The sequence below is a fragment of the Pan paniscus genome, chromosome 21, assembly GCF_029289425.2.
Source record: "Pan paniscus chromosome 21, NHGRI_mPanPan1-v2.0_pri, whole genome shotgun sequence".
NCBI lineage: Eukaryota > Metazoa > Chordata > Mammalia > Primates > Hominidae > Pan > Pan paniscus.
The window spans coordinates 56,305,326-56,318,808 of NC_073270.2; the positions used below are offsets into that span (position 1 = coordinate 56,305,326).

Sequence of the window (13,483 nt, forward strand, 5' to 3'; positions counted from 1 at the left end):
TAAATCCAAATTGAATATGCACATGACTCAAGGAGTCAAATAGTACCGTAATCGGTTTATGATAAAATCCAGTGGTTTGGCTGGGTGTGGTGGCTCACACTTGTAATCCCAGCACCTTGGGAGGCTGAGGCAGGTGGATCACCTGAAGTCAGGAGTTTGAGACCAGTCTGACCTACATGGTGAAACTACTAAAATACAAAATTAGCTGGGCATGGTGGTGCATGCCTGTAATCCCAGCTACTTGGGAGGCTGAGGCAGGAGAATCGCTTGAACCCGGGAGGCAGAGGTTGCAGTGAGCCGAGATCGCATTATTTCAGAACAATTTTCCACAAGATCAGTGAGTGCTGTCCAATAGACTATAATACAACCCACATACATGACTTTACATTTTCTTGTAGCCATAGTAGAAAAGGTCAAAAGAAGCAGATGAAATTAATAGCCTGGGCAACAAGAGCAAAACCCCATCTTTTAAAAAATAAAATAAAATATGGTGGTTTGCTGTCCTCACCTCAGACCATTTCTCTGGTCTTTCTCATCGACCACCACTCCCAATCTTTGTTCTGCTGATTGATTACAGCTTGTATATATCTCCATATTTCTAAGCAAAATGTTTATCTTTTTTAAATTTATAAATTCTTTTTATTATTTTTCAGAGACAGGGTCTTAACTCTGTCGCCCAGACTGGAGTACAGTGGCACCATCGTAGCTCACTGTAGCCTCGAACTCCTGGGCTCAAGCAGTCTTCCTGCCTCAGCCTCTCAGGTAGCTGAGACTACGCTACAGGCACATACCACCATGCCCAGCTCAAAATGTTTATCTTTTGATACATTATTCGAGACCATTATTAAGGTGGATGATTTAGTTTTCTTAAACAGCCATCCCCTTTCTTTTCCTCCCCTCTGCTTCACCGCCCCCATTTTCCCAATGTTTTACCTTTTGGTTAAATCAGTACTCATTGTTTACATTATTTGCCTCTGCACATAGTCACAGATAGTATTGTACTGTACTATGCTTCTTTTTTAAACATTATTTCTGTTGTTAATAATTGACTTTTTAATTTTTTTCCTATTTTGTTTTTTAAAGAGATGGGGTCTTACTATATTGCCCAGTCTAGAGTTCAGTGGCTCTTCGCGGGCGTGATCCCACTGCTGATCAGTACAGGAATTTCCACCTGCTCCATTTCCAACCTGGACCAGTTCACCCCTTCTTAGGCAACCTGGTGGTCCCCCATTCCCGGGAGGTCAGCATATTGATGCCACACTTAGTGCGGACACCCGATCGGCATAACGCATGCAGCCCAGGACTCCTGGGCTCAAGCAGTCCTCCCACCTAAGCCTCCTGCGTAGCTGAGACTACAGACACTTGCCACCACACCAGGTTAATTTTTGTGTTTTTTGTAGAGGTGGGGTTTTGCCATGTTGTCCAGACTCATCTCAAACTTCTCAGCTCAAGTGAGCCTCCTGCCTCAGCTTCCCAAGTAGCTGGGATTATAGACGCATGCCACCACACCCCATGATAATTGCCTTTTTTTAAATTTGCATAATTTTCTTTGTAGCTTTTGCTAATGTTCCCATATCTTCTTATAGCCTTACAGAATGATTTTCCACAAGATCAGTGAGTGCTGTCCAGTAGACATATAATACAACCCACATACATGATTTTACCTTTTTTTGTAGCCATAGTAAAAAAGGTCAAAAGAAGCAGATGAAATTAATAGTATCTTTTACTTAACCCGGTTCGTTCAAAATGTTATTTCAATAAATGGTCAATATTTAAAATACTTGAGATATTTTGCTTTTATTTATTTCTTTTGTTACTAAGTCTTCAAAATCCAATGTGTATTTTACACTTACAGAACATCTCTTTTTAGACTGGCCACATGTAGCTCAGGGTTACTGTATTGGACAGAATGGTTTCAGTTTCAAGTTTTTCCTTGGAGACATCCTACTTGAAATTTCCATTCTCCATGTATCTGGGTGGTTGGTCTATAGACTTGCCACTCACAGCTGTCATCTTGAGACTTTCTTTGCTTTTCTTCTCTATTGGATATTCAGTTTCCTGGATTTCAGGTCTTCTCATTTTCCTCTAGTAGTTTTGTTAGGTCATGGTTGGTATGGCATGGTTGGGATAGCGTGTTCACACAGCTGTCTCGTGAGTCATACTCCTCCAATCCAGCCTGCTCGCTTCCCGTGTCTGTCATGTAGTTGTCACCCTGCTATCTCTCCCTCCAGTTTTTGCAGAAATTTCCTTTGTCTTCACTCTTGGTCTTCCTCTCCCATCCCCCATGTATCCTATATCTTTCTCTTTCTTGGTTTATTTCATCACTCAGGTGGAAAAGATGCTCCAGTGGATTACTGGGAAAAGGGGGAGCATGGATGATAAAGGTATTGAGATCTTACACGTCAGGGAATTTTTTTTTTTTTTGAGACGGAGTTTTGCTCTTGTCCAGGTTGGAGTGCAGTGGCGCCAACTCGGCTCACTGCAACCTCCACCTCCTGGGTTCAAGTGATTCTCCTGCCTCAGCCTCCTGAGTAGCTGGGATTACAGGTGCCCGCCACCACGCCCAGCTAATTTTTTGTATTTTTAATAGAGACGAGGTTTCACTGTGTTGGCCAGGCTGGTCTTGAACTCCTACTTCAGGCGATCCACCCACCTCGGAATGTTTTTATTGTCCCTTCTCATTTCATGACTGCTGGGCTAGGTATAGAATTCCAGAATCATTGTTCTTAGAATCTCGAAGGCATTGCTTCATTGCTGGCCAGCTTTCAGTGTTCTTGCAAAGTCTGAAGCTGTGCTAATCACCTCATCCTTTGAAAGTGAACTGTTTTTTCTTCCCAGAAACTTACAGAACATTCTCTTTGTCCGCAGAATTCTGGGATTGCAATTACTGTGCCTTAGAATGGGTCTGTTTTTATCATTATGAAGAGTACTGGATGGGTCGGGGAGGTTTTCTTGAATTACTTCTTGATGTTTTCTTTCCTTGTATTTTTTTGTTTGCTAATTTTCTATTTTTTTTCTTGGTTTACTTTCTTGGGCAGGGGGATTTCTTCTACTTATATTTGATTCTTCAGTTGAGCTTGTCATTTTTGCTATCTTGTTTTTAAGTTTCGAGAGACATCTTTGTTTTATATAACATTCTGTTCTTAATACATAGATGCAAGATCTTTTCTTTCTGAGTATATTAATATGTATTTGAAATCTTTCTATTCTCTGCAGTTTGTTTCCCCCAAGGGTTTTTTTTTTTTTTCTGGTTTTTGTTTTTTGTTTTTATGTTAGAGACTTTCCTGTTATATCTGGTCATCAGTGGTATCTGCTTGTGGTGGAGAGTAGGGGCTTATTGGAGTATGAGAACCTTGAGCAGGTGTAAGGAGCCTGTCAACACTGCGCTGGCCTCAGGGCCTCTAGGGAGGCTGCCAGTTGTGCATTCTGAGGATACCTTTTGGTTGTGCCTTTTGTCTGGTCAGATTATCTAGAGATGCTCTGCCTCCTACCTGGAGGAGAAGGGTCTAGCTGCCAGCAGTGTGAGTGTCTCTTGGGGAAAAGGACTCGAGTTCCTGGTGTTTGGCTTGTGTATGGCCGCTTACCCCATTTTTGGTGGAGCGCTCACATCTTCCACTGTGCCAACAGTCTTGCTGCAGTTCATAGACCTTCTGGTTTACATTTTTCCAGAAAGTATGTCTTTAGATTTCTGCAGAAGTCTGAGGAGCATGGAAGGAGCTTGGGGAATGAGATGGCAATCCAGGTCTTCCCAGATGGCTCTACCTTTATCCCCTGCAGGGAATCCCACTCCTCCTTCCTGACTGGGAGCACAGCCAGAGCCTTGGGAGGAATCTGGAGTGGAAATCTCGGGCGGTCTGGCTTTCTTACTGTTCACTTGTAATTTTGCTTTCTCACAACTGCCAACCACTAATCAGCCTGATTTCCAGCTTCCAGAATTCTATTGCTGTTGTCTGCTCTCCTATTCCCACCGTAGGGGACGGGGCTGTCTTTTTTTTTTTTTTTAATTTTGGTAAAATATACAAAACATAAATTGTTCCATTTTAGCCATTTTTAGGTACACAGTTCAGTGGCAGTAAGTACATTCACGTTGTGTGTATTTGTTTTTTTAGTAATAAACAATATAAAATTATTTTTTTAAGTAATAAAACACAAATAAAAGATTGTTTAATGTGATTATCGTGGAATTTTAGGTGTGATCAGGAGCCATGGTGTAGTCTTCTGTTGAAACAGGGGTGATAGGATTTGTTTACCACCTCCTAGGAAAGCAGTTGGATAGTTTGTTGGCATAAAAGTACATTTTATCTATTTTTAATAATCGTAGCTTTATAGAAATTGCAGTTGGAACTCCCAGGCCTGGCATTCAAGGCTCTCTGAGATCTGGGCTACCCACCCATGTCCTCCAGCCATCTGTCGCACCTCCTACTGCCCACTCACTGTTCCTGGCATGAGATGTGATCTCCAGCCCCCATGCCTTTGCTGTGCAGGGTGTTCCAGAGTGAATTGTCCCTCCTGTCCGTCTCTCTGCGCTCTTCCTCGTCTTTCCATCTTCCTGCCCTACATCACTGCCTCCCACCCAAGGCCTGTGCTCATTCCTCCTCGGTTTTCCCCCATGGCCTGGTACATACCTCTGAATTATCACCTTGCATTTCCCATATTGCCCGGCTCTCTTTGATGTCTGTTTCTTTGCTGGGTCTTCCTCAGTGTCTGACGGTCAGTTAAATGTCTTTATTCTTTTTTGTAGGATATCCGACATGAAGCCAGTGACTTCCCATGTAGAGTGGCCAAGCTTCCTAAGAACAAAAACCGAAATAGGTACAGAGACGTCAGTCCCTGTAAGTATCCACGTGGCCGGTACCAGTCTTGCTCTTCCTTTGCTGCAGGCCCTTTTAGTCAAGACTCCTTTCGCCTCAGGGTTTAGTATCATAATAAATCAATGTAGCAGAGGTTTATGACTCGATTGTTTCCTATAGTAAAGGCATTAGAGACTTATAGTAATAGCTCATTTTTCCACCATTATAGAAGGGCTCAGGTTTCAGTTTCTGGAAAATTCAGTGAAGTTCAAAGCACTTTTCTTAAGCTTTGACTGTTTTTGTGATGAATCATTTTCCTACCAGCTGAAGCAGAGTATAGCAGGCATAATAAAACCTTTTCTGGATGACTCAGCAGCAGCGTCATTAGGGCATGAGCACTGTGTTCCGCTGTAAGGAAGCCCTGCACAGGCATTCGGGGTGGGCACTGTCGTCCCCTGCGCTGAATATGCAAGGCAGCTCTGTCTGGAGTCCCCACCGCCTCCACCCCCGCCAACCTCATCATTTTTCTCCCTCTTTCCTGCTGTTAGTTCTTCCTAGGATTGTCAGTGTGCCTGCTGGCCTGTGGCAGCCCTGTCCGCCTTCTGAGTGATTGGCTGTCAGTCTGCCGGTAGCTGAAAAGTAAATAACTTAACATGTTAGAATTTGCATAAAGTAAGGAAAACTGGAGTTGAGTACAGGACTTGAACTGCGCCATCTCCTCTAGGCCACAGAGGCCTTTTTGACCCCCTTCCAGGTCTTTAGACATTGTCAGGCAGTGAGGGGTCGTAGCTGCCAGTGTCTCCATGGTAGCATGCTCTGCCAGGGATGCAGAAGATTCTCCAGTCATTCCTCCAGTGGGCACTTCCTGCAGGTCCTGTGCCCATGGCTGGGAGTGGTGGCTGTCATTGTTCTCTGCCAGAAGGGTTAGCAGTGCATCCTGACCTGACTTATGTGGCGCCCAGATTCCTGGAAGGGGTCTAAAAATGGACCTAGACTTGGTGTAGAACGTGGGCCTCTTGGCCTGCCACCATGGTTCCCTGCCTGGTTTTGTGTGTCAGCTCTGCCACTTAAGAACTGAGTGGCTTTGGGCAAGTTGTTCTCTCTCATAGGAGTGTGTGAAGATGAAGCAACATAAGCTGCTTAGCCCAGCGCCCAGTACCTCACGCAGACATAAGTGCCCAGTAAATGTTGTCTGTGGTGGGGATGGTTGTCACCAACATCTGAAGTGCACTTCTAGGTCATCAGGTGACATGATTGGCGCCAACACATGGTACTCTTGATTTAGCACATCTCAGCTGAGGCACCTCATTGATATTTGTTTAAAAACAAAAACAAAAAACCTTGGTGATTCTGCTGTGAAGTCCTGGCCAGAAACCTCCAGACCGCTGATCAACACGCAACAGAACCATCACCGTTCACCTCTTTGACATGGTGCCAGGATACCCTGGATCTCTAGCTTTTGCTATAGTTGCTCTAATTAGGGAATAATCTTGTCTTTAATATTCCTTTGCTACATTTTTTAACATTTCTTATCTAAATGGTTTTATGAATCAGTTTTACAGAGAAAAAAAACCAGTATTTAAAATATTCTTCCAGGGGCTGGTCCAAGTACAGTAGTGTTTACAACTATGTGATCACAACCAGTTACAGATTTCTTTGTTCCTTCTCCATCCCCACTGCTTTACTTGACTAGCCAAAAAAAAAAAAATTATTCCAGGGAAACAATTCTCCAACTTTTTCACTCCCAATCTCACTCCTCTTATCTTCCTCCCGTACTCCTATCCTCCTCCCCTACTCCTATCCTCCAGTAGAAACAGTCATTTGCTGTGAAGGTTATGGGGGAGAATGAGTCAAGGTAGAAGGTCACCTGCTGCCCAGCTCACAGTGCTGCTGGTGATGACAGCAGTCCACAGTTACAGGCACTTGCTGAACAAGGGGCTCTGTATACACCTCAGCTCATTGACTCTTCCCACAACCCTCTTGTCACCTACCATTTAGCAGATGAAAAAACCAAGGCTCTGAGGTGAGTTGTTTGCCCAGAGTCACCCAGTGCTGTTTGAACCCACTCACATAACCAACCAATACCATTACATAATTTTTTTTTTTTTTTTTTTTTTTTTTGAGACGGAGTCTCGCTCTGTCGCCCAGGCTGGAGTGCAGTGGCGCGATCTCGGCTCACTGCAAGCTCCGCCTCCCGGGTTCACGCCATTCTCCTGCCTCAGCCTCCCGAGTAGCTGGGACTACAGGCGCCCGCTACCACGCCCGGCTAATTTTTTGTATTTTTAGTAGAGACGGGGTTTCACCGTGTTAGCCAGGATGGTCTCGATCTCCTGACCTCGTGATCCACCCGCCTCGGCCTCCCAAAGTGCTGGGATTACAGGCGTGAGCCACCGCGCCCGGCCACCATTACATAATTTTTGAGGTCTTTTATCTCTATGATCCACTTAAAAATTATCCAAGTATCTTTATTTGTACTAAGCCTCCATAATGAGAAACAGTGTTCCAGATGGTGGCTAGTTTTCAAAGACATCTCTCTTTGGAATTCTTCTTTAGAACAAAAAGTCCCAGACCACTTATCCCCATTCATATCCCCTTTGGACCTAGGGAGAAGGTACTATTTATAGGTGATCACCTGAGTTTATTGTCCCTTGTGCTGTGCCAGAAATAAAGGTCCCCACCTGCTCTTATTAGCTCTACTAACAGGATAAGGAAAGTGGCCCTCAGAGAGCTACTGCTTTTGTGACAAACAAATGATACAAGAAAAAAAAAGTGGCTTTTTAATTTTAGTGACCTGGGGCAGGACTTCCAAATGAAAGTTTATTTCTAAAAACTAAAAGGTAAATTTAATATACTTTCAGTGTTTGGGCTTAAATTATCTTTCAAATGTCTTTGTGATATGCTCTGAATTTTAAAAATTTAGAATCATTGAAGTTCATTATACTTGAACTTTAAAGAAAAAACAAAAACCTCGTATAAAGGTCAAGGTATGACTTCATGCTGCTGTGTACTTAGGTCATTTAATCTTCAAACCACTGGATAGAGGTTAGGTTGAAGTTCGATCTTAAATCCTACCTACTGTAGCTCATTGTACCAGCAACAGCTGTAGGGACTAGGTGGAATTCATGGTGGGTTTTGTTCCCTTTTAAAGATTGAAGCCACCATATTTTCTGCCCTCTAAAAGTTTATGTCAGCCAGGCATGGGTGGCTCACACTTGTAATCCCAGCACTTTGGGGAGGCTGAGGTGGGTGGATCACTTGAGGCCAGGAGTTTGAGACCAGCCTGGCCAACATGGTGAAACCTCATCTCTACTAAAAATAGAAAAATTAGGCGAGCATGGTGGCCTGCGCCTGTAATCCCAGCTACTCGGGAGGCTGAGGCAGGAGAAACATTGGAATCCGGGAGATGGAGGCTGCAGTGAGCTGAGAACATGCCACTGCACTCCAGCCTGGGTGACAGAGTGAGACTCTTGACTCAAAAAAAAAAGTTATGCATCAGAGAACAGATCCTTTGATGCCCTCCTCTGCCCTGAAAGGTTTTTGGGGGAGAGTAATAAGTATCACAACAAGATATGACCTGAGAACAGATTTCCCAGATAGGACATGATCCATGTTTTAATATGGCTTACTGCTGTTGCTTCATAGTGTGAAGCTTCAGACACTTCTGAAAACCCTTTCAGAAAATCCCAGTCGCCCCATACTGATGACTAATCTCAACTAAAACAGGGCTTCAGCCAGTGTGAATGCCACTAATGCCACCAACTCACCTTTGCTTTTCTGTAGGGTGTGCACCTGTATGTACACATTCAGCTTTTCCGGGATTAACCTCTGAGTTCTGGTTTGTCTTTCAGTTGACCATAGTCGGATTAAACTACATCAAGAAGATAACGACTATATCAACGCTAGTTTGATAAAAATGGAAGAAGCCCAAAGGAGTTACATTCTTACCCAGGTAAGCAGATTGTCTGAATTTTCTTTTTAATGTCAATTTAAGAGTTGAGAGTGCTGTTATCCACACCTCAAATAAAATCTGCCACATCCTTTAGAAGGTCAGGATTTCAGCATACCAAAAAGCAGCAAGGAAGGGGGAAAATCATCCTTCAAAGGTTCAGTTTGGTTATAAGGAACGCTAATCTTTTCTGGGAAGCATAAGATGACATTGCTGGAAATGAGAGCTTATAGAAAACAACATTAAAATGCCAGAGTTGCCTGTGTGGTCTGTTGGCAGAGACAGCAGAGCCATGGCTGGAGGAGGGTCTGTACCTGTGTTGCTTCCAGAAGTATTTGTCGTAGAGCACTTGTGATGGCAAATCTAAGAACGTTAGCAGTAGACCAGGAATCTCTGTACAGAGCCATTCAGAGTAGCTCAGCATGGTTCTCATTCTTTGGCCAGAAGAAAGGCATCATTAGATCATGTGAACAAGCATGAAAAATGACTTAAAATTTCTGTTGGCTTTTGGCATCTTTATGGAAACAAAATCCTGAAAGTGGTTTAATAATTGAGCCTCTTGTAAAACACTCAGTGGCATGTGACCAAAAGGGTATCTGGGAAAGAGGATAAAAAGAGTTTCTTTTTAATCTTCTCAAGTCTTAACTTGTTACCTGTAAGTTGGTCTAAAAAGACTGGGTTTCTTATTTTGTTTTTCATCATCATTTTTGTTTTCTCATTCCATGTCAGCTTTCAGTCTTATATGGCTTTAGGCCACAGGGCGATTTTGAACATTGTAATTTTGCTTAATAATTAGGAAATTAAAATTCTGGGGAAGACAGAATGCTCTATGAAGAAAGGCTGCTTTGAGCAAGGAGCTAGGTCAGGGCGCGTTCAACTGAGGCCTTTCTTCACTGCCTTTTTGTCTTGTCCCAGTTCCTCCCCATTGATGACTAAAATCAGCCCAGATGCTTCTCGTCATCTGGGATGCAGAGCATCAGCCCAGCTGTGTTCAGTCCTATGGGGCCATTGAGTAAGTTCTTGGTGCATGGATACAGGGCAGGCCTTTACCAGGCCCTGAGCCCCTGGTCCTCCCAGCACCTCTGGGGTACTTAGGGGAGGCTGATGGGGGAGGGGGTTGATAAGGCGGGAGATGTCTGGGGATGAGGTTGAGGCAAAAGTGACTTCTTGAGGACTTTGCTTTTTGGAGAAGTCAAATTTCCTACTTCTTGATTTCAGCCCTTCAACTCTGGTATGGAGTCAGGAAGCCCTTTAAATACCTGTTGTCGGGTGTATCATGTCAAGTGTTGCATTAGCAAATGACCATGTATCCTTGTGCTACTGTCCTAGGATCCTAGCACTTCCTTGGGACATGAGAAGCTCTGTCTGGTTTGTGAGGTGGCACTGGGGATGTTGAGAAACTGTTTACACAGTTTCCCTTTGCCCTGGGGATTTACTAAAGGAGTCGAGGCAGCCTGACCCCAAAGCATCACCCCTGGACACTATGACTGAAACATTTCCCCAGTGCCCAAACCAAGAACACCCTTCCCATTTTTTTTTTCAATGGTGTTCATTATGTAATAATACAAGTCTCTCTTCTCATTTTTTAAAAGTCAGAAGTACAGAAGAGCAGAGAATAATGTCCAAGGGGCCCTCCTTCACCTCCCCCGTGCAGTGTCAGCTAAGTGTGGTGCGTGTCCTTGCAGATCTTAGGGGATTGTGATCCTTCAGACCATTCTAAACTGGGGTGGTGCTGGGAGTTAGGGAAGGCATGAAGGGAGTAGTGGAGAGCTGCAGTGACTGGGGTCTTCATGCCAGGGTGGAGAATGCAAGGCCCAGGTGGCCAGCCATGTGCCACGGGATTTCTGGCTGCCAAGAGCTGTTTATCTGTTCACTGGGGAGGGAAGAGTTAAATGTGGTCTGCTTTTCTCCGAGTCCCTTCAGCACAGGGAGTGCTGACTTGTCTTGTTCAGGTAGTAAGTTCAAGATGAGCTCAGGAAAGAAAGTGAGAGGACACTGAGGGCTAGTGGTTGAGCCAAGTGTGATGGGACTTAAAGGGAGAAGATTTAAAGAATAAGGAGCTAATGGGCCGGGGACGGTGGCTTACGCCTGTAATCCCAGCACTTTGGGAGGCTGAAGCAGGTGGATCACTTGGGTCAGGAGTTCGAGGCCAGCCTGGCCAACATGGTGAAACCCCGTCTCTACTAAAAATACAGAAATTAGCTGGGTGTGGTGGTGTGCACCTGTAATCCCAGCTACTTGGGAGGCTGAGACAGGAGAATCGCTTGAGCCCAGGAGGCAGAGGTTGTAGTAAGCCAGGATTGCGCCACTGTACTCCAGCCTGGGTGATGGAGCGAGACTCTGTCTCAAAAAAAATAAAAAAAAATAAAGAGGTTAGGTGAAAATAGATGAGAATGGAAATCATGAGAAGAAGTGATGCTGGCCAAGGACATGACAGGTTCTGATGTGGAGGTGATAGGCAATGTCTCTTCCAGCCACTGCTAATAATTGAGACAAACTCAAGGCATTCATACCCTGTGTCCAGTAAACATCTGTGCCCATTGCCAGGTAAGCTGGATTGAAATGGGCCAGCTGCTCAGCAGACACCCTCATGCCCCAGTGACTCTGTTCCCCTTGGGCCACCTCATTGACCATTTATGTTTCTACATCTCCTAAGTTTGTTGGGCCAAGGATGGAGGCTGTCTGCCGTCAGGGTCCTCATTGCTGATGGTAGGAATAGTTGCTGATGTTTCATTGGATGTTGCTGTATTCTAGGGACTGTGCTAAGTACTTTATATAAATGAACATACTTCATTTTCACAGTTTTATGAATAGGAACTATTATTAGTCAAGTAAGCGATGGGGAAACTGGGGCAGGGAGCGATGAAGTGACTTGCCCAAGGTCACAAGATGATGTGATTGGAACCAAGAGAAGTGTTGTGGTTGGCCACGCCCCCACACTGCCTCTCATCTGCACCAAGGAGTTTTGTTCCATAGCCCAAGGGCCTTGGGGACGAATCTCAGTGGAGGCCCTTAGCGGGCCTGCCTGAGCCAGAAAGCAGAATCGGCATTTTTCTGTCCTTGGTTGGCCCAGCCCTGAACTGAGATGCGGAAATCGCCTTTCGCTGCCTGGTAGAAAATGGAGCTGCAGTTACTGACCACCAGGCAGAGAGAGGTGGGTCCCTGTCCCAGCCTCAGCCACCACTCTGCCTAAGCTGTGGGGACTGAGGGCGCTGTCGTTAGCTGACTGCAGAAGGTGAGCACACGCTGTAGCATGTTATGTTTCAGATGTCACATGTTGTGTTACTGTGTCTTTGCAGGGCCCTTTGCCTAACACATGCGGTCACTTTTGGGAGATGGTGTGGGAGCAGAAAAGCAGGGGTGTCGTCATGCTCAACAGAGTGATGGAGAAAGGTTCGGTAAGTCTCGGCTTCATTTGCTGTGTATGTGATCATGCATACCACTCCATATAGTTACCATTTTCGTCCAGATTTTTAAATTATTTTTCTTGCCTTTGTATTTCCTTTACGTAGTATTTTTATTAAAAAAAATTAAAACAGCAGCATATAAATGCATGTTGGTTGTCAATCAGTTAATGAAGTGAATAAAAGGGAGGAGGCGGAAGAACTGCACGGACCTCTTCGGCCCCGCCTTCTCCTGTGTGGTGCGTGTGGCGCTCCGCCCACCTGTGCTGCCTGTGCGGCTCTCATCACAGTGTGGAGTTGTGTGTGGAGTTATGGAGACCTGCTCTTATCTTGAAAAGCAAGTTCTTAGTGCATCTTCATGGTGTCTGATTTTTTGGCTGGTGAGAGTGTGGCTACCTCTGCGGAGCTGTGGGAGCGGCTGACTAGATGAGATTTGCCTCCATTCAGTACCTAGACTCTTGCCCTGCCACACCTCTTTGGAGTGAGCATTGACTTCAGGATGCGTGTCATTCTAAGTTCCTGCAACTTTTCAAACACCCCTCGGGCTAGCGTGTGGCTGCACGGTGTCCATTTGTGCAGGCCACCACTCCTCTTGCATCTGGGTCTAGCCACCTCTCCTTCTTGACTCACCATAGTTCATTTTGTACCATGCTTTCAGAATGAGCTTTCTCAAATCCAAGTCTCACCACGGTTCTTCCCAGCTGAAAACCCTTGTGCGGTTCCCTTTGCCTCACAGGATAATACATGGTGTGGCTTACAGAACCCTGCAGGTCTGGCCCTAGGCCCCTGGACACAGACCTCTCACCACTCTTGGAACTTTAGCCAGGACAAACTTTTCTGTTTTTAGTTTCTTACCATGTTCTCTGGGCCGAGGAGTCCCAGTGCCCACGTTGATCCCACTTGCAGGCACCCCTGGACGGCTGCCCCCAGCTCCCCAACTGCCTGCATTCTCCCCTGCCCTCCTCACTCTGTTGGAATAGCTGAGAATAGCCGATTTCTGGGCAGCCGGTCTCCTGTGTAGACTGTCTGTGTAGACTGTCCTGTGTAGACTGTCCATGTAAACTGTCCTGTGTAGATTGTCTGTGTAGACTGTCCTGTGTAGATTGTCTGTGTAGACTGTCCTGTGTAGATTGTCTGTGTAGACTGTCTCTGTAGACCATCGTGTATAGACTGTCCTGTGTAGACTGTCTCTGTAGACCGTCGTGTATAGACTGTCCTGTGAAGACTGTCTCTGTAGACCGTCCTGTGTAGATTGTCTGTGTAGACCATCCTGTGTAGACCATCCCATTTAGACCATCTGCCTGTGCAGGCGCAGGCCAGCGTTCAGCAGGGCCACAGGCTCC

General features: G+C 45.2%; 1 protein-coding gene across 1 annotated transcript in view; it reads left to right on the forward strand.

Annotated features, from left to right (window-relative positions):
* The window catches only part of PTPN1 (protein tyrosine phosphatase non-receptor type 1), a 74,756-nt gene that overhangs the window by 46,348 nt on the left and 14,925 nt on the right, over positions 1 to 13,483 (forward strand). The window contains exons 2-4 of the mRNA XM_003815260.5: positions 4,742 to 4,832; positions 8,639 to 8,739; positions 12,036 to 12,134. Coding sequence (XP_003815308.1) covers positions 4,742 to 4,832; positions 8,639 to 8,739; positions 12,036 to 12,134 — 291 coding nt within the window. The remainder of the gene's footprint in view (positions 1 to 4,741; positions 4,833 to 8,638; positions 8,740 to 12,035; positions 12,135 to 13,483) is intronic.